Source organism: Eleutherodactylus coqui, chromosome 1 (assembly GCF_035609145.1).
Source record: "Eleutherodactylus coqui strain aEleCoq1 chromosome 1, aEleCoq1.hap1, whole genome shotgun sequence".
NCBI classification, from domain to species: Eukaryota; Metazoa; Chordata; class Amphibia; order Anura; family Eleutherodactylidae; genus Eleutherodactylus; species Eleutherodactylus coqui.
Window position 1 is genome coordinate 442,630,620 of NC_089837.1, and position 26,381 is coordinate 442,657,000.

At 44.0% G+C, this 26,381-nt stretch overlaps 1 protein-coding gene across 3 annotated transcripts in view; it reads right to left on the minus strand.

Annotated features, from left to right (window-relative positions):
• Positions 1–16,430: 16,430 nt before the first annotated feature.
• The window catches only part of NBEA (neurobeachin), a 673,719-nt gene continuing 663,768 nt past the window's right edge, over positions 16,431–26,381 (minus strand). For all 3 annotated transcript variants that reach the window (XM_066582838.1, XM_066582846.1, XM_066582830.1), the window contains 3 exons: positions 20,773–20,969; positions 19,755–19,906; positions 16,431–18,314 (listed from right to left, as the gene is read on the minus strand). In XM_066582838.1, coding sequence (XP_066438935.1) covers positions 18,224–18,314; positions 19,755–19,906; positions 20,773–20,969 — 440 coding nt within the window. In that variant the 3' untranslated portion in view covers positions 16,431–18,223. The remainder of the gene's footprint in view (positions 18,315–19,754; positions 19,907–20,772; positions 20,970–26,381) is intronic.

Here is a 26,381-nt window from a genome sequence, read left to right on the forward strand (position 1 = left end):
TGCTGCTACTGGTTAAGAGGGAATGCTGTAGCAATAACCCCTTACAGTAGTACACTGGCAGCCCAGAAGCCTCAGTAAGGGTATGTAATTTTTGCCAAGTATTTTGTCATGGCTCCGTACACGGCTAAAGCCCTGCCAATGACAAAATTCCATGTGCATGTCATTTCTTCATGTGGATCCGTGCAGAAACGCATTGGTCATTCCATGCACAGATTTTGCTCATTGACAGGGCTAAATCTACTTGTTGATGGGCAGCAGAATAACCACCAATATCCACCATGGTTTTAGGGGTGGAATCTGTGCAGAAAATTCCACGTCAGAATCCATTGTGTGAACATAGCCTTAGGCATCCCGGGCTTCCAATAATAGTGTCTTTCAGCACATAGCTTAGGTATATTCTAAGGGTGGCTTCACACGAGCGTGTTTTTGCGCGTACATAGGTGCGCACCCATGTACGTGCAAAACCCGCGTGAATGCAGGTCCGTGCAGTGTTTTCAATGGAGCTGCGGCTGCTGCCGGCGGCTCCATTGAAAACAATGCGTGCATTCCCAATGGTGCACTCATGTCCTATCCTTGCAGGCACACACCTGTAAAGCGCGGACATGTGCACACACCATAGGGAATGCAATGTTGCAAACACAAGCGTATTTTTGTGCCTGCTCCTGGCTCTTCCATCCCCCCCCCTTCCTGCAGACAAGGACACCGTACATTGGCTCGGCGTGAAAACCGAGCCGATATACGGTCGTCTGAAATAGCCCTAAGACTGTATGCACATGGATGAGTACAATGCAGGTCAGTGGAAAATTAACCATTTAACATGCCATCTGACTGCTACTTTCCTGTGTGGTGTGTTTTTGCCTAAAAACATGATTTCCATAACATTTACATCAGTTTTTCGCCTGCGTTAAAAAAAAAAAAATCACATGTGGCTCCAATAGTAAAATGCTTTAAAAAGTGATCAAACTCGCATGCCATGCAAGTGTAAACCAACAAGAATCACCCAAAAATAGGACATGTAGCCACTCGGACTATCGGTTGAAGAAAAAAAAAATCACTTGTGGGAATTAACCCATTCAAATGAGTCCTTTTCTAATGTGAGTTCTGCACATCCCAAAAGGATAGAACTCACGCGGGAAAATCGCCCTTGTGAATACAGCCAAGCACAGGGATTTCAAAATTGTGTGGCATGTCTTACTGGTAAGGCACCCCCTAATTGTTGACAGGAACGACCAAATACAAATAAGCCACAAATTGTAACCCCTTTGCACCATCTGTTGTACAGTTAGGGTACATATACACGTGGCATATTTTGGTGCTGATCCACAGCATTTGGGGCAGAAATTGATGTGGATCCATAGCAGATTTCACACTTTCAGTTGAAGCGGTGAAGTCTGGAACAAAATCCGCACCAATTGTGCCTCGTGTGAACACACTCCTATTGTGGATGCCTGCATGAGGTGTGTTCCATACATAGTGGTTCGATCAGAGATAAGTCAGATAACCCCTTAGATGGTGTAGTCAATAGCAACTATGAGCCTTAATTAAAGCTATTAAAAAAGCCTAAAAATGGCCAAATTTTGGCCCAAACTACTACCACTCATAGCAGTTGTAGATTTTTTTTGGCTGTTCCAAATGCACCAAATTTATTGTGCATTTTAGTGCATATTTATGGCATTAATGGCCTTCTGCTGTTGTTTCTAAGTGATCACCTGATTGCTGAGGCTGATTCTTTACAGGAGTTGTCTTTAAAGGGAACCTATCATCACTTTTGAGCCCCATAAACCACATAATAGGGCTCAAAGATGATGGATTGGGGGTCCAGGAAGCTGGCTTTTATACTCACCGGGTGCCCCGTTCCAGTGCTGTGCCCCTGAGAAACCAGCGTACGTACATAGTGTGACTATTTTCAGTGACACAATGGCCACGGATCAGCTGATTGGCAAGGGTTTTACATGGCAGAAGCCCACCCGAGGATCAATAGCTCAGTCCTTCGAGCTTTGTTTACTTAAAGCTAGAAGACTCTCTTATAACCCCCCCCCCCCCCCCAATGTGGATAGGCTTTTCTTGTATCTACGCAGCTTTGACAAGTCCCCAATAATACCTCCTGTAAATTACCACTATCAGGACTCAAATAGTTTCCATTTACACTAAGAAAAAAATGCAGCATATTGGCAGAGGTTTTCAGTGCTATTTAACTCAAGCTTCTACTTAACGTAAAAAGTGGACATCAGATACCTTGGAGTAAGTCAACCTGTCAGAAATATTTGCCTACAGCTGTACATAAGCATAAGGTCAGAAGTTTAGATACCCTCATTAACCCGGTAAGATTACTCAGGTAGCCCCTTGTCATTCACTTTCTGACCTTCCAGCCAGTCACTTGAACACACCCAAGTCATGCACTCCCTGTACTAATATGTCATGGTGTAATGAGCATATCACAGATAGGATTGGCCCACGGCTGAAGCTCTAAGTGTTATACTATGTAGCTCTTATGCATGCAGGGGCAGATTGGCCATAGGCTCTGGTCAGATGCCTGGACTAAATGCACTCGTGTGGGCTCACTGCAGCTGAATTGGGGTTGATGTAGGATGGAGCACTTGCTGCAGACCCCAATGTTCCGCTGGCTCAGGGGGCACAGGGAACAGCTGCAGTAGTCTGTGTCATCATCAGGAGAAGGTGGCAATCAATAAAATATAGTCTTTTCAGCAGCACAAAAACACAAACACTATCCAAGTGTGGGAGTACTTATCTCAGGCACGCCTTATCCGGAATCCGGACACCAAGGATCCCAATAGTATAGTCCAGTAGAACAAAGAGGAACCGGCAGCACCAGGGAATCAAGGAGCACTTCCAATAGATATTAGGAAAAATCCCATGCTTTAATTATCAAAAGTCAGACATGTTACACAAGCGACGTTTCGACCACTATGCTATGGTCTTTCTCATCAGGAGAAGGTGGCATCTCTTCTAATTTAAACAGTAATTTGAACCCACCTACAGCATGAAGCCACTTTTTGAGGAAAAAACATCTTGCGAAAGGGAATCCTACGGTGGTAAACAACTTGTCAGGGAAAGGAGTCAGAGGGGGATGTCAAGAATAATACTCATGAACAGGCGGTTTGTAAGGAACTTACCCCTAACGGCTTAATACTTCTTATGAAAGGACCAAAATTGTGGCAACGCCTAAAGGGTGTACTGGGCTTTAACAATGAAGCACCAAGTTGGCCACTCCAAACTGAACTGCTACATCACAGGAGGAGATGCAGGACTGGTGACGTGTGCAGAAGATGCTGTGTATGTACCAGCAGCACTTCCTTGTAAACCACCTATTGGTGTGAGGAAATCCTTGTTGTAAAGCTCAGAGAAAGGAGCCTGACTGCTGGGTTCCAAAGTCCATACAATCAAAATAGATCCAATGAGAGCAGCAACAAGTGGACGAGCCACGTATTGACCCAGTCACAGGGTCTTTGTCAAGCTAGGCAGCAGTTTCATTGGACACCTGCATCACATGACCTAGCCATATATAACATAGACACAGACTAACCAGTGGTCATTTCACAGTTCAGCACAGGACAGAGAAGCTACATCATGTTTACAGTTAGGGCCAGAAATATTTGGACAGTAACACAATTTTTGCGAGTTGGGCTCTGCATGCCACCGCATTGGATTTGAAATGAAGCCTCTACAACAGAATTCAAGTGCAGATTGTAACGTTTAATTTAAAGGGTTGAACAAAAATATCTGATAGAAAATGTAGGAATTGTACACATTTCTTTACAAACACTCCACATTTTAGGAGCTCAAAAGTAATTGGACAAATAAACATAACCCAAACAAAATATTTTTTTTTCAATATTTTGTTGCGAATCCTTTGGAGGCAATCACTGCCTTAAGTCTGGAACCCATGGACATCACCAAACGCTGGGTTTCCTCCTTCTTAATGCTTTGCCAGGCCTTTACAGCCGCAGCCTTCAGGTCTTGCTTGTTTGTGGGTCTTTCCGTCTGAAGTCTGGATTTGAGCAAGTGAAATGCATGCTCAATTGGGTTAAGATCTGGTGATTGACTTGGCCATTGCAGAATGTTCCACTTTTTTGCACTCATGAACTCCTGGGTAGCTTTGGCTGTATGCTTGGGGTCATTGTCCATCTGTACTGTGAAGCGCCGTCCGATCAACTTTGCAGCATTTGGCTGAATCTGGGCTGAAAGTATATCCCGGTACACTTCAGAATTCATCCGGCTACTCTTGTCTGCTGTTATGTCATCAATAAACACAAGTGACCCAGTGCCATTGAAAGCCATGCATGCCCATGCCATCACATTGCCTCCACCATGTTTTACAGAGGATGTGGTGTGCCTTGGATCATGTGCCGTTCCCTTTCTTCTCCAAACTTTTTTCTTCCCATCATTCTCGTACAGGTTGATCTTTGTCTCATCTGTCCATAGAATACTTTTCCAGAACTGGGCTGGCTTCTTGAGGTGTTTTTCGGCAAATTTAACTCTGGCCTGTCTATTTTTGGAATTGATGAATGGTTTGCATCTAGATGTGAACCCTTTGTATTTACTTTCATGGAGTCTTCTCTTTACTGTTGACTTAGAGACAGATACACCTACTTCCCTGAGAGTGTTCTGGACTTCAGTTGATGTTGTGAACGGGTTCTTCTTCACCAAAGAAAGTATGCGGCGATCATCCACCACCGTTGTCTTCCGTGGACGCCCAGGCCTTTTTGAGTTCCCAAGCTCACCAGTGAATTCCTTTTTTCTCAGAATGTACCCGACTGTTGATTTTGCTACTCCAAGCATGTCTGCTATCTCTCTGATGGATTTTTTCTTTTTTTTCAGCCTCAGGATGTTCTGCTTCACCTCAATTGAGAGTTCCTTTGACCGCATGTTGTCTGGTCACAGCAACAGCTTCCAAATCCAAAACCACACACCTGGAATCAACCCCAGACCTTTTAACTACTTAATTGATTACAGGTTAACGAGGGAGACACCTTCTGAGTTAATTGCAGCCCTTAGAGTCCATTGTCCAATTACTTTTGGTCCCTTGAAAAAGAGGAGGCTATGCATTACAGAGCTATGATTCCTAAACCCTTTCTCCGATTTGGATGTGGAAACTCTCATATTGCAGCTGGGAGTGTGCACTTTCAGCCCATATTATATATATAATTGTATTTCTGAACATGTTTTTGTAAACAGCTAAAATAACAAAACTTGTGTCACTGTCCAAATATTTCTGGCCCTAACTGTATATGCCTAGACAACACGTGGTCTGTTGTTAATAGAGACAGATATTCTATATTGCTGCTGGGTGTGAAATCTTGTATACCAGCAGAGAATTTAAACAGAGTTCTATGGTAAGGTGCAGAGAAAGAAGCTGCATCAAATTTATATGCCAAGACGAAATGTGATGGGTACATTGGGAAGGGTATATTTCTGTTGCTGGTAATATATAGCAGCAAAGCAGACAGACAAACTACACTTTGGCATGGGGAATATTACAGTTCTCTACTTGGGGTCTCAGATGTTTTTCAGTCACCAGTCCGACCACTACAAATTATTTGCAGACTTTACACAACTAGCAGTGGGGTTTGGGGAATTCAATTACGCTGCACCAAACAGGGACAGGGTATTAGTGTATCTTGACATGACCGAAAGCTGGGGGTTTGACAGGAGGAACGCCCCTCTCACACCCCTAGCTTCCGATTGACGGAAGATTGTAAGGTCCTAGAAGGTCAGTGAGGCTCAGTATGTTAGCCAGTGCTGATGTGCTGCACCCCTGTCACCCAGGTCCCTGTCACAGACTGTGCGCTGTTCGCTCCCTGTGGCATTTTCCCACTGCAGTAGCCTCCCTTCAGTTGTGATGCAGTCACCCGTGTGCCCAGCGCCGGTCTGTGCTCCGTCCTCTGCTCGTCCACCGGCTCTCAGTGTCTCAGCGCCCCCCCATCTCCGGCCAGTGGCCTCCAAGAAGCCAGCCGCAAATTGTAAGTGAAAGAGCTGGGGGATTGCCGCTGTGTGAGCCCTGCAGTCCTCGGGCAGTAGACCCGTCGGATGGCAGTGTTATTCCCCCCGGTCCTCTGTATTCCCTGAAACGGGCCGCGATTTCACAGTGAGATGGGGATAAGGGGGTAGCGAGTGCAGCGTTTCAGTAGCTTCAGCCCGCATTTACCTCCCAGCTTTAAAACCCCCACTGCGCTGGCAAAATTGCGACTTCAGGATCAGCGCCAGGGAAGCCCTTGCTACAGATGGTCCCGCTGTATGCCTTCTTCACCTGGGGACGCTATATCGCTTTTCTTAACATCTCTACTGCCCTTCCAGAACCTGCAGCCTAAGCACCTGTGGAGCTAATCAGGTACATGGGGCGTTGCCACAGTGTCAATTTTGACTCCACCAGGAGTTCCTGGTGGCGTCAAGATACACTAATACCCAGGGATAGTGCACAAGCTGTATTGTGTGGCCTTATGTTCTCACATCCTGTGCCTTCAAGGGATTGCCGTCTATTTAATTGATAGTGCTTTTTTTGGTAATACAACACAAAAAGAGAATCAAACAGGAAAACAGCAAATACACACAGTGTGTGTCAGTGGCTTCAGACATAATTCAAAGTCGTCAGTCAGGCCCTATGCAGCTAGCAGAGGTTTACTGCAAAAGTTAGGTGATAAATTACACTAAAAAGTAAACAAAAAAAACCTAAATGAAAAGAAAACATGAAGAAAGCAAGGGATGGGGGGCATATCGCTAGTGGTGGATGTGGTGGTAGGAGAGGATGGGGCCAGTCGGCACTTCAAGCAGCTCCCACTCAAGAAAGAACTCCACGTTCTGCAGGAGGTGAGGAAAAACTACTGCCATTCCTTAGAAGTGGTTCTGCTTGTGCATTACATTCGCAGCTCACAGAACAGGTTAGAGTAGATGACACAGTATGTGTCAAGTACCACCGCCTCCTCTTCCTCCCAGCCACAGGCACACAGCAGTCAGTATGCACCAGTCAGCCATGGGTATCTTCCCCCCCCCCCCCCTCACCCCTTCCTCTATTTCACCCTGTAAAAACTCCCCCATACCCTCGAAGGAGTCCAAATGGATCAGTCTGAGGGCTGTTTGATCATTCAGTGTCATGAATGTCAACCGGGCAGTCCAAACCATCAGAGGGAGAAGACTAAGACATTGAATGTACTGATGTCCAACCATCTTTTTCCTCCGAAGACAAGGATGAATATGGGTCAGTGCATATGGTCAACCGTCCACAGGCAATGTGTAGTCAGGTGGATGTGCCAGGAAGTGGAAGATGATGAAGTGCTTGACCCAACATGGACAGTCAGTGAGAGTCATGATAGCAACTTGCAGGGGGAAAAGGAAGAGGTGGACATTGCAGGACAGCACTATGCTAAGACAGGGAGTATGGCGTCATAGACCAACATAAGGGCTGTATTGTCACCATCAGCTACTCCTAGTTGCAGCAGCACAAACATCAGGCCCACAGCTAGGTCTGCTCACATAGGTTGTGCAGCCTGGGCATTCTTTGAAACCACATGTGATGACAAAGGTAAGATTGTCATTTGTAAGATCTGCAGTAAGCATTTAAAATGCTTCAAGAATGTAGACAATCTCAACTTTAGTGCCAGCGCCGCTTCCAGCAGTGTGTGTTCGTAGGGGCTGGGAGGGTTGAGGGGTTGCTGGAGGAGCTGGGCTGCCAACAGCAGTAGCGGCCGCAGCTTCAGTGCCAGCGCCGGGGGGGGGGGGGGGGGGTGAGGACCAGGAGGGTTGTTGGAGGAACTGGGCGGCCAGCAGCAGTAGTGGCCACAGAGGTCCGGTGCCGCTTCCAGTGGCATGTGTTCTTGGTCGGTGGGAGGGGAGGTTGCTGCAGGAGCTTGGTGGCTAGCAGCAGTAGTGGGCACAGCTTCAGTGCAAGCACTGCTTCCAGCTAGGGTTGCCACCTTTGTCACGAAAAAATACCGACCATGCTAAAAGGGGGCATGTCAGGGGCGTGGCTTATCACAGCATTTTTTTCTCCTTTATCTCCTGGATCCCATCCAGCGGCTGTGCGCATGCGCGGGATCCAGGCCAAAGTGTTCTCACGAGTAGATGAATCACACTAAATGTCATCTACTCGCGAGAACACGCTGCATTCTGAGAACGCTCGCATCACATACAATCTACACTTGAGTTCCGAGGGGGGGTTTGCTCAGGTGTCTGGTGCACTGTCGGCTCCCCGCTGTGCTACCGAGGGACCCCAGCACCTGCTCAACGCTGTGCTGTCGAGACACCCTGTCGGTAAGACAGCAGCAGCCGCAGCCAATGGTGTAGCTGTGCTGCTGTGGCACCCCGCCGTCAAGACAGCAGCAGCCAGAGCCAACGGAGCATCCATAAGACTGCTGTAGCCGATGGAGCGGCAGTGCTGCTGAGGCACCCCGCCACAGGAACAAGACAGCAGCAGCCGAGGGAGTGGCGCAAAGAGCCAAAGCAGCAGCAAGTTGTGAGTTAGATAGCTGGGAGGACGGAACAGCACACTCCCAAAAAGCTAATCAGGAGCTAGGAGTGTAACAGGGCTGTGCCTCTATCAAAGCCCTGTCACACTCCTATCTTCTGGTGGCGTCACCGACTGCAGCAGGCTCCGACAAAAATACCGGCCTGTAATAGGGCCAGTAAAAAAAATACTGGCACTAGTCTGGGGGTAATTATACCGGCCAGGCCGGTGATTTACCGGCTGGGCGGCAACCCTACTTCCAGCGGGTGGATGAGGCAGAAGGCCGAGCTCAGGAGGGCACGTCTGCGGCAGCCAAACAGCTGCTGGGGGCGTTTCTTTATATTCAGGACTGCCAAACCATGTCTCCACCCATTATGCTGGTGGAGACATATGACACCAGTACTGCGGTAATATTCATGAATGTTGCCTTGCTTTCTTTTGCAAATATACCATAATTCTTCATAGGTATTTGTTTAAAAATAAAATTGATATATTTGTAACTGTTTTCCGCATCATATTGTGGAATCTGCATCGCATAACATCTCCGACAACAGGTACACAGTCAAGCAAAATACAGCTAAAGGCCAAATGCAGACGGCCTGTCGGATTCCGATTATGAGATTCTCGCAGCGGGTAAACCCTTCCTGTCAGCTGATCAGACCATGTCAGTACCTCCATGTAATTTACGGCAACTACAAGAATGCTCCTGTCCACAGGGGCCGATATTCCTGCAGAACGATTTCAACATCTAGTGGAATCTATGCCATGACGAACTGCTGTAGTTCCGAATGCTGGAAGAAGTTGAAGGAGCTACTAGATAGGTGTCTGGGACACAAGATCATCTTATATTAAATGTTTGGTTTTTCCAGTTTACTCAGGTTTTATTCCAAAGGTCATTGACAAATTAACAAGCTCAAAGATGCAGGAGCCAATTAGCCCTTTTGGGGGGAAAATTCCTTTCCGACTCCCTAATGGCAATCAGACTATTCCCTGGATCAACCCATAATAGTTCCTACCTGCCTGTATACCCGGATTAACAATTAACCTAACATTTATATCCTGTAATATCCTTCCCCTCCAGAAAGACATCAAGTCCCCTTATGTATTTATACATAGTTATTTGATCACCCCTTAGCCGTCTTTTTTCCAGGGTATATAATCCCAATTTGGATAGCCTCTCTGGGTATTCCAGTCCTGTCATTCCGTGTATTAGTTTAGTTGCCCTTCTTTGAACCCCCTCCAGTACTGTAACATCTTTCCTGAGCACCGGTGAGCAGAACTGTACGCAGTATTCCATGTGGGGCCTGACAAGTGCCTTATATAGTGGGAGGATAATGTTCTTGTCCCTCACCTCTATACCTCTTTTAATGCACCCCAAGACCTTATTAGCCTTTGCAGCAGCTGACTGGCATTGGTTACTCTAGTTTAGTCTACAATCCACTAGTACGCCCAGGTCCCTTTCCATATCACTTTTTCTTAGCAGTACCCCATTTAGTGTATATTGGTGACAACCGTTTCTCCTGCTCATGTGCATAACCTTACATTTGTCAACATTGAACTTCATTTGCCATTTTTCTGCCCATGCCCCCAACTTATCTAGGTCTGTTTGTACCCGTACCTTGTCCTCCGTTGCATTGATTATATTGTATAATTTTGTGTCATCTGCAAATATTGATATTTTGCTGTGCAGTCCCTCTATCAGGTCGTTGGTAAATATATTGAACAGAATGGGGCCTAATACTGAACCCTGTGGCACCCCACTAGCAACGGTGGCCCAATCAGAGTACCAACCATTTATTACCACCCTCTGCTTCCTTTCTCTGAGCCAATTCTTTACCCAAATACAAACGTTTTCACCCAATCCGAGCTGTCTCATTTTATATATCAGCCACGGTGTCAAATGCTTTAAAGAAGTCCAGATATACAAGATCAATAGACTCTCCCAGGTCCAGCTTACTTCATCGTAGAAGCTGATCAGATTGGTCTGACAAGATCGACCCTTCATGAACCCGTTAAACTGAGTTATTCCGTTGTTCTCCTTGAGGTATTCTTCGATGGTGTCTCTCAGAAACCCCTCGAATATTTTTTCCAGTTACTGAAGTGAGACTTACCGGCCTGTAGTTACCAGGCTCAATTTTGGACCCCTTTTTGTAAATTGGAACCACATTGGCAATGCGCCAATCCAATGGTACAACCCCGGTCTTGATAGTATCCACAAATATTAGATATAGCGGCCTAGCTATCACATCACTTAGTTCCCTTAGTACCCTTGGGTGTATTCCATCTGGGCCTGGCGATTTATCGATTTTAATCTTCTTTAATCGCTTCCGCACTTCCTCCTGCATTAGGTATGAGATATTTTGTGAAGGGTTCATCTTATTCCCCTGCATCTCGTGTGGCATTTCCTTTTAGTTTGTGAATACGCTTGAAAAAAACTATTTAATAGGTTTGCCTCCCCTCCATCATCTTCAATGATTTCCCTTGCATTATTTGTTAAAGGGCTAGTGCTCTCAGTGCAAATCCTTTTGCTGTTAATATAGTTGAAAAACAGTTTCGGGTTGTTTTTGCTCTCTTTGGCGATCAGTCTTTCTGCCTCCTCCTTGGCAATTTCGATCCTATCTTTGCATATTTAGTTTTTTTCCCTGTACGATTTTAGCGCTTCTTTGCTGCCTTCTTGCTTTAGCAGTTTAAGCGCTTTCTTTTTTTCGTTTATTGCCCCCCTTACGGTCTTGTCGAGCCACATTGGTTTCCTTTTACTTGAAGTTCTTTTATTTTTAAAGGGAATGAACTGCTCACATGAGGTGATTAGGATCCTTTTGAACTTTTCCCATTTCTCCTCTGTACTGATATTTTTGAGGATGTTGTCCCATTTAATGTTACCGATAGCAGTTCTAAGCTGATCAAATTTTGCTTTACCAAAGTTTAGTTTGTTTGTCGCTCCCTGATAAGGCTTCTTATTGAATGACAGCTGGAAGTTGATTATATTGTGGTCACTGTTCCCCAAGTGCCCCTCGACCTGTACCCCCTTTATTCGGTCCGGTTTGTTAGTTAGTACTAAGTCCAGAGTGGCCTTCCCTCTAGTTGGCTCCCGCCCAAGTTGGGTAAGGTAGTTATCTTTAATTGATCTCAAGAACTTATCACCCCTATGAGATTTGCAGGTTTCATTTTCCCATATTATATCTGGATAATTAAAGTCCCCTATGATAATTACTTCGTTGCGGTTTGACACCTCTTCTATCTGCCTTAGTAGTAAGGTTTCAGTTTCTTCTGTTGCTTTTGGTGGTCTATAGACAACCTCTATCAAGATTTTGCTATTTTTTCCCCCCTGTATTTCTACCCACAGAGATTCCACGTGTTCATCTCCCACACCTATACCTTCCCGTAGCCTCGGCAATAAGTATGATTTAACGTGCATACATACCCCTCCCCCTTTCTGGTTTCCACGATCTCTTCTGAGATTGTAACCCTGTAAATTTACCGCCCAATTGCACTTTTAATCAATCCATGCTTCCGTTATTCCAACTATATCATAGTTTTCATCGGCCATTCTCGCTTCAAGCTCACCCACTTTACTGATCAGACTTCTTGCATTCGTGGTCATAAAATTTATATGTTTTTTTTTGTTCTTTAAATTCATTTTGTTACTAATGGTACTATTGGCTGATCTGTCAGTTCTAAGTGTACTAACCCTATCCCCTGCTCGACCCCCATTACCATTGCTTAGACCCAGATCGCTAGCTACGCTGACTACCCCCTTATTTCTCTTTTCGCCCTCCCCCCAGTCCCTAGTTTAAACATTTTATCAGTAGTAGATACTGATAACCACATATAAAGACTTTTTCATAGACCGGATGCTATGTGCTCTAAAAAGTATATGAAGTACTGAATCAGCCACTTGTCACAAGTCTGGGAGTTTAGTATTCAAATGCAGTCACCCATCAAAGCAGGTCAGATATGCAGCAGTTTGGGGAATAATACAGGCTGTCAGTGCTTGGATGAGTTGATCTACAAAGAAGGGTCATCTGCAGTACAGAGATTCATTTTCACCAAGCACATTTAATAATAGTCCTATTTTTACCGCTGAGCTTCTTTCACAAGTTCTAAAAGATAACTTTTATTACAGGATATACACTGAATAGCCACTTTATTAGAGACCCTTATCTATTAGCATGTTGGACCTCCTTTGGCCTTCAGCACCACAGTAGTTCTTAATGGCATAGATCCGACTAGATGTTGAAATCGTTCTGCGGGAATATTGGCCCCTGTGGACAGTAAGCTTCTTGTAGTTGTTACAGATTAGATGGAGGTTCTGAGCAGCACCAGTCCCCTAGAACGCACTACCAATAACTATCTGGGCAATCCCTGACTCGGACAACTTCAGGCGTGCTCTAAAAATGCACCTCTTCAGGGAGGCATACCATATACCCTAAACCAAACCCCTCTGTACTCTGCCTGATAACATGCTCCCTGTCCTAGTGACTGCAATCCCTGCTAGCCGTAATCCACCGCCCCTTGCAGTCATACCGATTTCAGCCACTATACGGCCTGACCATTGTCTATGTGTATAGCATCCCTCATTCTCCACCTCGCCATACCATGCACATCTCCAGCCCCTTTACCAACTGTATCACCCCATTATCTGTAGTATGTAAGCTCGTTGGAGCAGGACCCTCCCCCCCCCCCCCCCCCTGTTTCCATCAACTGATTACTACACATATCCGAGGTATTGTTTCTGTACCCCCGGTCCAGTAAGTGCTGCGGAATATGTTGAAGCTATGTAAATAAAGATTATTATTTTTACTGATATGTGCTGATTACCTGACAGGAAGGGTTCATCAGTTCATGCTGCTTGTGCCAAATTCTGACCTCCCATCAGCATGGTGCAACACAAATCTGGATTCATCTGACCAGTGATCCAATTTTTGTGCTCTTCTGCCCGCTGGAGTCTTATCTTTCTTATATATAGTAATGGCAATCAAATCTCTTTATAGCTGGTCTCAGTGATAGTGATGTATTAAAGCAGCAATTTTGGATTGGCTGTGAATTCCATCACAACCAGGTAGGACAAAAAACAATTTTCCTCATACTTGCACATCAGTTCTCAAAAGTCAGATTCCCTTAACTGGGTTTTCCAGGGAGAATTCTGCTGATGACCTATCAACAGGATAGGTCATCAAGTTGATCGGCTGAGGTCCATCGCTCAGGACCACAACTGAAAAGCTGAGCGGGCACATGCTGTCAGCACTGCAAATACACAGAGGCTGGAGCAGAAGCAGCAGAAGTCTCTCCCTTCGTGTAGTGGGCGGCGCTTGCAACTGCAAGCACTGCTCTCATTGAAATCAAAGCGAGCTGTGCCTGCAGTTACAAGTGCCGACCACTACACAGAAGTTGGCGCTGAGTGTTCTGCTGCTTTCGCTCTGACCTCTATGTATTTGTGGCGCTGATATCATGCGCCCGCTCTCGAGCAATGGACCCCAGCGGGTCAACTATTGATGACCTATCCTGAGGATAGGTCATCATAACTTTTAAGCTGAACATACAGTATAATTGGGATGTGATGCACCTTTTCATAAAGAACCACCCCAATTTTTATTTTGGGGGAAACACGGTACCTACAATGGAAGCATTCAAGATGTATGGATGCAACTGAGCTAGAGTGAGGTGAATTACACTATTTACCTACTGCGTATTGCTGTTGAGTTAGCAATATGTCCAAATAAAAATATATACTTTGTCTGGGGTTGTCTTTTGACTGGTTTACCTCTCATGTAGAGATCCCAACCACAGCTCGCCCCTGGAGCGTATGGTAGTGGGTGGCCGCACCAGCATACCACCACTCCAATCACTTTAATGAGATTGCCGAAAATAGCAGAGTCAGCTATATGTGGTGGTCCCATTGAAGTGAATGGAGCGGTGGTGCCAGGACGAGCTACGGCTGGGATGTCTACATGACAGGTAAACCAGTAGTGAAACAACCCTGTTGATATTTTCCTTATCTTTCCTTACATTCACAAACTCCACTCAGACTTATGCTTTGCACTCACATAATGTGTTTCTGTTAATCATATCATGTATTATATATGTTGAATCCCTTTATTACTTTCAGATCTGGAAGAACAGGACTAGACGTGATAGATTTATGGTGCGCATTCTGCACTGCAAATGTGCAGCACTTTACAGTACCATACAGGTGGATGGGGATTCTCATTGTGGTTTTCACCCTTTGCAATGCAGTAGAGTGAAATCTGCAGCAGAAACTGCCCACCGGCGCTTGACCTACACTTAGGATGGCTTGACACCGGACAATTCTCATTAGATTAGTTGCTGGAAATAGTCGCTACAGTGGGTTGTTAGCGTAGGAACCATTGCTGCTGTGCTTTTACACAGAGAGACTGTTGTGCGCTCAGCAACCATGAAGTTGAGCAAGTGAACATCTCACAAAGTTACTGGCTAGATGTTGAAAGACAAATGATTACCTGCTACACCAGACGATTAACCAGCAACTTTTGTTAGGTGAGCTGGGATGAAGCGAACATTCAATGAATTCTCACTCATCACCCTGTTGGCGGCTGTGTTGGCACAGAACAACCGTTGCTTTCATTCACTTTTTTAAGTGACTATTTGGACGATCGTCATCCTCTGTGAAGCTACCATTAGGCTATTGCATGCAGTGGGGCCTCATGTGGTGCAGAGTGTTAAGGCAGCCTAAGCGTAAGTAACCAAAGCCTAAGCAATCTTAAGCTCTTGCTCACAACCTGAAGGTTGGTTCCCACATGGTTCAGTTAGCTGGCTCAAGGTTGACTCAGCCTTCCTTCCTAAAATGAGTTGGGGTAATAAATTACCTGAAAGTGCTGTGTAATAAGTTGGCGCTATACAAATAACAAGTCTCTTCACGTCTTCTATATTTCTGCACCAAAATTCGCAATCACATCATTATATGGTGTGGATTTAGCAGTACATGTGAATGCAATCTGCAGTGAGATTTCCACAATAAATAGATCATTCTGTGGTTTTACAATTTCACAACATCTAAAGTGGAATTTTGCTGTGGGTGAACGGGATTTGTGAAATTAGTCTTAAAGGGGTTGCTAGACTTAAATAAATAAATAATTAAAACACATGGTCATGGTATAAATTAATAAAAGAAACAACACCCTTCTTCCCCAGCGAAGCAATGCAGCGGCTCCAGCGGTGATCCCGTCTGTGCTAACAGCAGAAGTCAGGTGACCGCTGCAGCAAATCACAGACTGCTGCATCAGCACTAGTTCTTCTGGAATCAACTCTCACATCCTGTGGGCCATGATGCCAACTTCTAACGGCGATGCTGCAGCCCCTGACGGCTAGCTGTCAGCGGTCACATGACTTCTACTATCAACAATAGACCAGGAGGACTTCAGGGCTGCAGCACTGGTCACCGAGGGCAAGTACCTTTTTTTAACCCATTTGGATCGCATATTTAAATCAATTTGTAACCGAACAACCCCTTTAAGGTTCAGGACTAGAGATGAGCGAGCGTACTCGCTAAGGCAAACTACTCGAGCGAGTAGTGCCTTATGCGAGTACCTGCCTGCTCGTCTCAAAAGATTCGGGTGCCGGCGGGGGGTGGGGAGAGCAGGAAGGAGAACTCTCTCTCGCTCTCTCCCCCCCACTCCCTCCCGCAACTCACCGCTCTCCCTCGCCGGCACCTGAATCTTTTGAGATGAGCGGGCAGGTACTCGCATAAGGCACTACTACTCCTCGCTCGAGTATTTTGCCTTAGCGAGTATGCTCGCTCATCTCTATTCAGGGCAATGCACTCACTTCAGATCTTTCCCACGATCTTTCTTTATACTATTCTGGGCATCTAATAGAGGAATTAAATAACTTTTTTTTAATATACTTTGAATTCTGGGGGAAAAAAATAAAAGTAAAAAAAAAACAAAAATAGTTGTTTGCATATTTTATTTTTTCTTTTTTTTCTCATTTCTTTTTTTTTTTAATTTTTTTTTTTTTTAACTTCCAACCGAACACATCTGGCATATTTTTACATCTTTGCAATAAAACATGGTTACAATAGCTTAAGGAATTCATATATCCAAAATATTTCACCATGATTTCAAGATGAAATGAACTGGTCTTCCAGGTGTTCAATATCCTCCTAATTCTAAGCTACAACTCAAGATATTGCTTACAGACTGGTGATGAATAACTTAATATTTACGGCGACTCCAACAATGTATCGGAGTCGATTATTTTCTTCTTTTTGTTTTTTTTAATTTCTTCTTCTTCTTTTAAAATACAAACAACAATGTAGAAGAAACCAAGTGGTAAAACTTACTAATACAAGGTGGAGAACGAAGAATTAATCACATCAATAAATAATGATATGTTTCTGGTGCAAAGTGCCAATACAAATTCTCATTTTTATTTGACAATTTCTCAGTTTTTTTGTTTTTTTTTAAATAAACGACTGCAAGTGAGTGTAAATTACATTCCTGTTACATGCCTCATAGCCCTACCGACACAATATGTACATCTATGACAATACAGTCACTAAATATACAAAGAAGAAACAAGTGTATTTACCCCTGGGTGTGTCATTTAACAGTACAATGTGCAGGAAAATATTTTGACAGCCATCACTGCAGTATCGGTATCCTCCGATGTCTTAGGCTGGCCATGTGGCTTTACGGAAGGGCCGCCATGATAGAGTAACACCAATCCGTAACCAAAGCCTAAACAATTTGCGCAAATAAAGTTTCACAATTCTGTGATTTTTTTTTTCTTCTACACCGCTCTTCCCGTGTACACAGGGGTTGGTCTTTTTTGTCTTGAACCCAAAGTTGATCGGCACTATGAAATGTAAGACCCTTTCTCAGGAGGAAAAAAAAAACAGGGTACGTCGATATATATGTATACATATTTGCCTCATCTCTCCTTTATCGTGATCATAAATAAACAAGAACCACAGCAAATATGTCTCTTATGAGAGATTTATGGCAAACCATGGCTTCAGATCCCTAGGTTTTAAAAGTTTATGGGATTTCACTAAGAGGGAGGGGGAGGGGCAAGGGGTGAAAGAAAAAAAGTGCAAAAGCAGATTTTGGTGTAAATGTTAAAAGGATCGGACAAACCCATATTCAACCTGTTAATGCAAGCTGCATCTTTTTTTTTCTAGTTTCGTGGAGACACCTGATCCTTTAGGCGTAAAGTACAAGCACGGTTTAGCGTCACGATAAAACTAAGAAACTTTTTTTTTTTGTTCTTTATACAAGGTTTTACTTTTACAAAAGTATCCCTTTTAAAGTTAAAGATGTGCATCTGATGTACAAAGTATCAAACATATTTTTTTATATTTTTTTTATTTTTATTTTTTTCACAGCTTGAAAAGAGGCTGGAAATGGGATGTAAGATTCATGGACTAAACACCATAGCGGCTGGACACAAAATTCTTCATGAGTGACCGAAAGTTTTTTCTGTGATGTGTCCTACCAGCTTTTCATGAATAAATAAAACTGAAATAAATTTCCAATACTCCTCCTACCGCCCGTAATATACATCATACACGCTTGCGTTTTTAGCAGCTGGTGTTCAGTTGTGAAAAAAAAAACACACACAATGTAAAGTGGTTTTGCTGACTACAATGTACAGCTATTGCTGAGTGTAATGGAATGTACAATGGAGCTCAATGCAGGCTTGCTCTTCCACCAGAGATGACAACGCCTTTTAACTGCAGCGCTTGTGCTCTCGGCATGAAACTTGGCATTCAGCACTTCAGTCAGCTTTTTAGTATCTGTTCTGATGTTCGTAGTGCCATCGGTTAAAATCTATATTAAAAGCTACAATGCTACCAGAAGCCATGCCGGTAATCAAGGTCCTACAAGAAAACAAAAAAGATAAGGGTTCAAGGGCCACAAACAATGGACAGAAACATATACTCATTAGTAAATCTTGGCAAGGTCAACATTACCCAACAACATCCGGATTTAAAAGGGGTTTCCCTAGTTCAGAATGAAAATAAGAGATGGTACAATGCTCGGCAGTGCGCTCATTAGAAGGTCAATGTTCAACCCCATAACAGACCTTGTAACATGACTGGGAATATAAGCCAAACCAGAGCCATCCATGTCACAGGCCTATCACCGAGCCAAGGTGATGAGGGGCAAAACCCCTGAAAGAGCTGTCTGTACATGGTTATCTTTTCTTTCTGAAGACGACTGTGGTTTGGCTGTTTCTGGGCTTAAAACCCCGCAGATAGTAAAATTACAGCGGGGCTTTAAGCCTCCTGCTCTGCAATCAATTAGAGGCATGACAAGTTATTAGCGGTTAGTGACAGCTGATAACCCGGAGGAGAAGGCAGGAGGGGTATTTAACCTATCCTGCTTTTTCCTTCCCTGAGTACACAGCGCTCATTGAGCACTGTGTACTAGAAAGTGAAAGTGGAAGGGTTTCTTCCACTGCGGGATTCCCCAGCTACAGTGGGAAAGTGTCAAATAAAAAAAAGAAGAATGAATGTCCCCCAGAGGTCTTACATGACGCCATGGGGGACATAGATAGTAAAAAAACATAATTACATACACAAAGAAAACAATATTAAAGAATAAAACAACAATATATACATAAGAAAGAAAATAACACAAAGCCGACACCAACCAAAGCCGTCGCCGTATGCGCCCTGTAAACCAAAACCATACATACTATATATCAAAACGTCCGAAACAAATAGAGGAACCCGTTCCCATACTTTATTTTAGCAAAAAAATATACTAAATAAAATTTTAAAAAACTATGAATGTTAAAAAAAAAACCTTTTTTTTTAGCATTTTACCCCCAATCAAAACTAAAAAACAGGAAAAAAAAGTCAGTGAAAAAGATATTTAAAAAATCACCCTATATGTCATGGGAAAAAAAAGCAGTTAAAAATAATTTTGGTAGCTAAAGGAAACAAAATGGGGCAGTAAAACCACCACATGGGTAAAATCCCTAAAAAAAGTGTCTGGTCCTTTAGGTACAAAACAGCCTGGTCCTTAAGGGGTTAAAGAAAATAATCAGTATTGGTACAGAAATTTGTCCTTTTTAATGAAACTAGGAAGGAAAAAAATAATGTGTGAGGGATGGGCTCTTTAGAATCGTTCCTGACAATTCCCACTGAAGCATGGGGGCCAAAATATGGGTGTAGAGATTATTCCGTGATTTACTACTATAGTTGTGGAAATGACATATGTGCGCGGTGTTAGCAGTCCAAACATCACCATATATCACAAGGGGGGGGAGAAGGCCAGGAGTTCACCTTATACATTGTGTGGCGCAGACTCACCTCTGATCATGTGACAAGTCCATGGCTCTTATCCCGGCATCACAGCCAGGGTAAATATAGAGCTGTTTAAAATCACAAGCCTGCCAGACTTCTACAACTCCATTATCTCCACCCGTCACAAGATTCTGCCCATCACTGCTCAGAAGGATGGCCTGGATAAAACAGAACACAGATCCCATTCAGAACACCTGCAAGAATCCTCAATGGAACAAAAACGGAATTATCTGCTAAGGATATGGGTGCACAGCACTGAGGTCTTTATTGCCATGCAGGATGAGACTGCTACCTATACTGTATCTATATACCGTACATGTAGAACCAACTAAGATTTACATCCAATTGCGAGAACTTCTACAATCTGGAGGAGAAGGGAAATGTCCGTTACCTCTGGGACCGGGGAGCTGAACCTGATCACCGGAGCATAGCCTAACGCTTGTCATGTTGATGTCAAATCAACCGATAAGGAATTTTAATCTATTACAGAGCACAAATTCAGCACATCGCCATTTAGTGGACTAGTAAGGATAGTGTTTATGTTTAGATGCTCTGCTGCTTTGCATTGTGCTTATTAGGGGTTGCCTCATGTAGCCGAAGCAGCTACAGAGGGCATCTCTCAGTCTGGAGGACCTGGCATGTCCATGTAATACTAGGCACTATGTCATACTTTATTTCTCCTGCAGAGGTGCTGTAGAGAAACTAAACACTTGCTGCCCTGCAGATTACACCCGGCAAAGGGACCACTGAGTTATCAGCTTATCATTGGCTGATCCTAATAATAAAAAAAACGGATTGTTCAAAGACGACAACCCTTTTAAGCAGGCAGAGTACTCTGACTCGATGATGACAGACTTCCTTTAAATAAAGCATTTTGCTTTAAGGGGTTGTACCTAGATACACTTATCCCCTATCCATAAGAGAAGTGATAAACTTCTGATTGTCAGGGTCTCACCACAATTTATAATGAGATAAAAGTGTGCATAAGGAAAAACAGGAAGTCACATTGAAAATCTGCACATACCCTGGTCGAATCGCTGATCTCCATCTGGCCGAGGAGTTTGCCATTTATGCTGAAGTTGCAAAATCTTCCCCTCTCGTAGTATATAATACAATGTCCTTCACTGGATACTGAAATCAAGCGAGGGTACAAGCAGTTTTCTGGTCCCTCCAGCGCTCGGAGTAGATCCCCTGTGATTGTATGGACCAGGCATGGGCCCTCTACAGGACAGAAAAAGCAAGAATTAATAGAAAGCAAGCGATCGTATGGAAGGGGAAACCCTAAGTGACTTGAAATACAGTAATCTGGCATGAACAGGACCTTAAAGGTAATGGATTATCATATACAGATATAGGAAAGTTTAGCTTGATACAATGCATTAAGAAAATGTTCTGTGCCAAAGATTATTTGCCTCATCAATTGCTTTACAATGGATTTTGTTCTGTACGAATAGGATAACAAAAGCTTTTTAATGGCTCGTGATAACTTGTCGCAGAAAGTTATCATAGTCAAATTAAAGGGGTTGTTTTAGGAGAGGTTTTACCTGTCATATAGATATCCTAGTCAAAGCTCGGGCTTAAATAAGAGGTAACAGGAGGTCACGTATGCACACCACCACTCCATTCACTTCAATGGGACCGCTGAACAAAACCAACGTGGCTATCTCATAGTCCCACTAAGGTGATTGGAGTGGTGTTGCACGTGTGCGGACATCCTTTGCCATTTACTTGGGGCCAAGCTGCGATTAGGGTATCTGCATGACAGGTAAAACTTCTCATGAGACAACTCCTTTAAACTTCGCAACATCTGTACAGTGGATTACCGAATGTTCAAAAAGGAGGAAAGGAAATCATATAGATAAATCATATAGAGGTTAGAGAGACGCACGGAAGACAGCCCAAGATAATGATATGCCGCCATCATTTCATTTCTTAAGGCCCATTTCCAGATGCCAATGTTGAGCTGAATGTGTGTTCATACGAATGCTCTCTCCCAATTTCTGTCCCACATAAACAGGGTAGCAATTAGGATTTAGGTAATAGCTGCAAACATTAATGTGTTGGCTGATCACATCTTGCTGTAAACAGGAGATGTGCTGCAGGCAATGCTGAGGACCTATGGTGGACGAACGATCAATCAACCCCATATGGTTTGCATCAGCTAGTGTGAAGGCCCTTTGAACTAGCGCAAATCGACTTGTTAGATCATCGATTGGGCCTTATATTTGTAAGAGAGTTATGAGAGCCGTCGGAATATCATAGTGGAAATGCTGTTATATTGAAAAGCTGTTAACATTGTAACTGTCTTTCTACAGATTTTCTGCCCCCAGGTTACTGGGTGGACCATGGCAGTGCCATGAGGTCTTGTGAGACTACTCAAGAAGATAAGGGCATGAAAGGGCTCTCGAAAAGAGGCTATCCATTGCAACGCAGCAAATTCTTGAGTGGGCTAAAACACTGAACGAATCACCTATTGGCTGCCATTGTTTTCACAGCAGAATTGGCACTGCCGAGGGTGCTGCTAAGGAAGTAGTAGCATAATGAGTGCGTTCATTAAAGCAATGACTGCTGAGCGAAGGTTGAAGAAGCTGCTAAAAACCAACTTGCCTTCTTGTTACGGAAAGCCTAAGGCTGGAAGAAACCACAGTGATTGGATTTGGTTGTCCTGACTTTCGGTGAAGTTAACTGGTTGAAGTTCTGTTGGACTATTCATTTAAAAGCAGGAGGCCGCAACCATCTCCAGCGCCTCCTTACTGTCTCCTCAGACCAGACCCTGCTCCCGAGAATATTTCCAGCGTTACCCGGATCTACATTTCCAAGGTAAGCCCAAGAGACTTGTCACACAAACTCCTACGGCCCATCAGACCTGTTAAATACTGACCATTGGACAATGCCCATTCCCGTTTGTGACACAATCACTGGATTATAAGTATTTCTGATTTAATTCCAGAATGAAGGACATTAACGGTGTATTGCAGATGGGATAAACATTTCAACATCGTACCGAGCTTTTCAACTGATTGAAGAAAAAGCACCGAAGAAAAAAAACTAATAATTTTAAAATTTCCCCCCCTTAAGGGCATACGCTTACATCCTGGGCATTCGGGGTTTGTATGGAGGGGGATCAGGGGTTTCTTACAGCCGGCACCTGCACCCAACCACTCTGATCAACACCGCCGCTGATTGCAGCTGTTAACCCCTTAAATACCACAGTCAATTCTCACAGCGGCATTTAAATGCCTCAATCAGAGTTCAGGGGTCCCGGACGGCCCCCCCGATGAGATCATAGAGTGCCATTTGGTTGTCATGGCAGCCAGGAACCTCCTGAAAGCCCCCAGGGCTGTCATTGCAGATTTCCTATCAAGCCATGCATTTGGTGTGGCTTGATAGATTACCTGTCAGATCGCGATATAATGTAATACAATGGCATTACATCGCACTGTAGGAGCGATCAAACCATCGCAAGTTCTTGTCCAATGTGAAAACTAAAAAAAAAAAAGGCAAAAAATCATTTTGAAAGTGTTTTATTACTTATTTAAAAAAAACCTTTTGGCCATATAAAAAAAAAAAAAATACACCCAAAAATGTATTTGCTATCGCTGCATCCATAGAAGTCCGATCTATCAAAGTAATGCATTATTTACCGTGCACAGTGAACACTGTCAACAAAAAAAGCCAGACAGTCTCCAAGAAAAAACGTAATAAAAAGCGATCAAAAGGTTATATGTACCCCAAAATGGTACCAATAGAAACAATAGAACATTCCGCAAAAAATGAGCCCCCGCGCAACAATATCGATGGAAAAACGAAAAAAGTAATGACTGTCGGAAGATCCCCCTGCAAAATCCTAAAAGGAAATTGGATTCAATAAGCTGTTTGATTACATATACATTAACCCTTTCACTAACTCCTGAACTCTGACCTCAAACACGACCGGACACAGGAGGTTTTTTGGGGGGTTTTTTTGTACGTCCGATCAATATTTTGTTACATCGCTCTTAGAATCAATTACCCTTAGACTGCATGGTGGCAGCTGCAGGTGTGAACTCCGTCCCTGCATTTTCCCCATGCCGACAAGTACAATGGCTGATCGAAAAAGCGCACATATGCTTAGATGTAAAATATCAATACGAAGGCACTGGAAACTGACACCGCGCACAATTAAAAGTACAATTATTCAAAGCGAATGGTGTGACATTCAGACGGGGTCAGCGGGCCGCGCGGGCCAATGTCCTACACATATGTACTACACGCCACTCCCCGACACCGCTGAATGTGAGAGCGCAGATGTAAAGACGACGCGGCTTCCGGGTGATCGCTCCTTTTGTTATTGCAATGAAGCATGGATTGTTCACTGCAGGCCGCACATAGAAGAGATAATGTGGCCTCTGGAAGAGTCACCGAGGGGTCTGGAATATCGTGCGGATTGTGCCTAGTGCACAATCATTGCTTCCTAACATGCAGAGGCTCAATGAGTACATTTTATGGGGCCTCCGATGTGCTTTTAACATAAAGATAATTACTATCAGAGCTTATTCACACGAACGCATGTGCGCTGCATATGACGCGTGCAAAATTTGTGCGTACCTATTGATTTCAATAGGCTTGTTCACATGAGCGTACATGTTGTTTGCGCAAAAAATAAGCCACATGTTCTATTATCATGCATATTATGCACAAAAATAGCACATTAAAGTAATGAAACTTAATTGCCCATTAAAATCAACGGCTGCATGCGTGCAGAGGCTTTTTTGCACATATGCAGGGTATGTGCGCGCAAAAAATACAGTGAAATATGCATGCAAGCGCGTAAAAACGCAATGCACATCACGCAAATGTGCATGGTAATATGCTTACACCCGTATTAGGCTGGCCTGAATCGTAGAAAAAAATCAATCAGGGCAGTAAACGCTTTTTTTGTTGCTTTTTAACCACATTATGTCCAGCGGGTTTGGTACCACCTTAAAGCGACCCTCCAGGCCTGGGAAACAAAGATGGCCGAACCGCTTCTCTGACTACCTGATACACACTTTGAATAGTATGTATTGGTACTCGTGTGCCACAGAGTGTTAAGCTCTCGCTCATGACCTGAAGGTTGTGAGTTCAATAAAAGCACAGTTCAGGTAGTCGGCTCAAGGTTGACTCAGCCTTCCATTCTTCCAAGGTCAGTAAAATGAGTACCCAGCTTGGTGGGGGGGGGTCATAAATAAATTACCTGAAACTAAATTACTGTACTATTTTCACCTGCTGGGCATGTTGATTGGCGCCTGTGAAACAAAGGTGCCCCGAATGAAATGGCTAATTTGTCTAATGAGTTCCATCCCCTTGTGTATTGTGTACATTTGCGCAGAAAAGTAGAGCGTGTTGCATTTTTTACGCAGTTGAAATGCATGCACAATATAAGGAAATGTGAACGAACCCATTAAAATCAACGGGTTCTATTCTCTGCATATTGCACACACGAATGTGTCAGTGTGAATCTGGCCTAAGACACTGCATGCTGATCTGACTGGCCAGTACGGCTCATGTGGATGGCACTGGCCAATCAAAGCAGGAGTATAGTGCCTAAGACTAATGATGTATAATAATGCAGTGTGTGAAGCGAACAGGAGACGGCAGAGAGGAGCTTGAGTGCTTGCGCCAATCATGCCCTCGTCACGCTGGTCGCTACTATGCCCAGAAATGGTGGCTCGTTCAGTAAGCGGATTGCAAAAAGGGCCCTCGTCGAGGCAACTGGTAGTTTGGGTATGTTCGATGTGCCTCTTAATGTTGTGTGACGATGAAATAAACAGTCCCAATCGCTTTAGTGAAACCGGAGGCACACAGTTTACTTGTAGCTTGGAAAACAGATCAAAGTCTAATACAGGTAACCATATACAATTACTTTTAAATTCTTGGCGGGAAACAAAAAAACGAGGTAGCCAGGCTAAGTTATCTGGCAGTCAGTCTCAAGAGATTTAATTTGTGGAGGAGTGGAGGGAAACAGGACAGCTTCTCTTGTAGACACTCTGACATTTTGACTGAACGGGGACAGGTTAGACTCACAATTACGGTGGCTGCTTTCCTACCTGCTGACAGGCAAACCTTTCCTGGCTATGTTCCTTCAGGACAAGATCGCTAAAGACTGTAGACTACTCTCTCACTGTCTGTCTGTCCCACCGTCCTCCCCTCAGAGCGACTCCATGGCTAGGCTCCCTCCATAGCTTGACTCCGAGCCTAGGCCAGGCACTCCCACGGCTTGGGCTAGCCTGGACTCTTCACCATGTCTCTCTCATTTTCCCCTTTTTTATTTTCTCTTTCTCTCTGTTATTCCACACCCAAGCTGTCTTTTATATCAACCCCTCTAACCAATCAGGGCGAAAGGGGAAATCTACTTGACTAATCTCAGTAGGAGCTGAGGGATGATTGACAAGACATAGAGAGGGTTAGGGTGAATTCTGCTCAGTCAGCCCCAGGTTAGACAGAGAAGACACCAGACACTGAACACAGTCCCACTAAAATCAATGGACCCAGACAAGGCTAATGCACACAGATTACTATAATTGACAGTACACACAGACATACATACACACCACATGAGGTAGCTAACAAAGTGCTGTGGGGGTCCTAACTCCGGGCCACTACATGTCTATT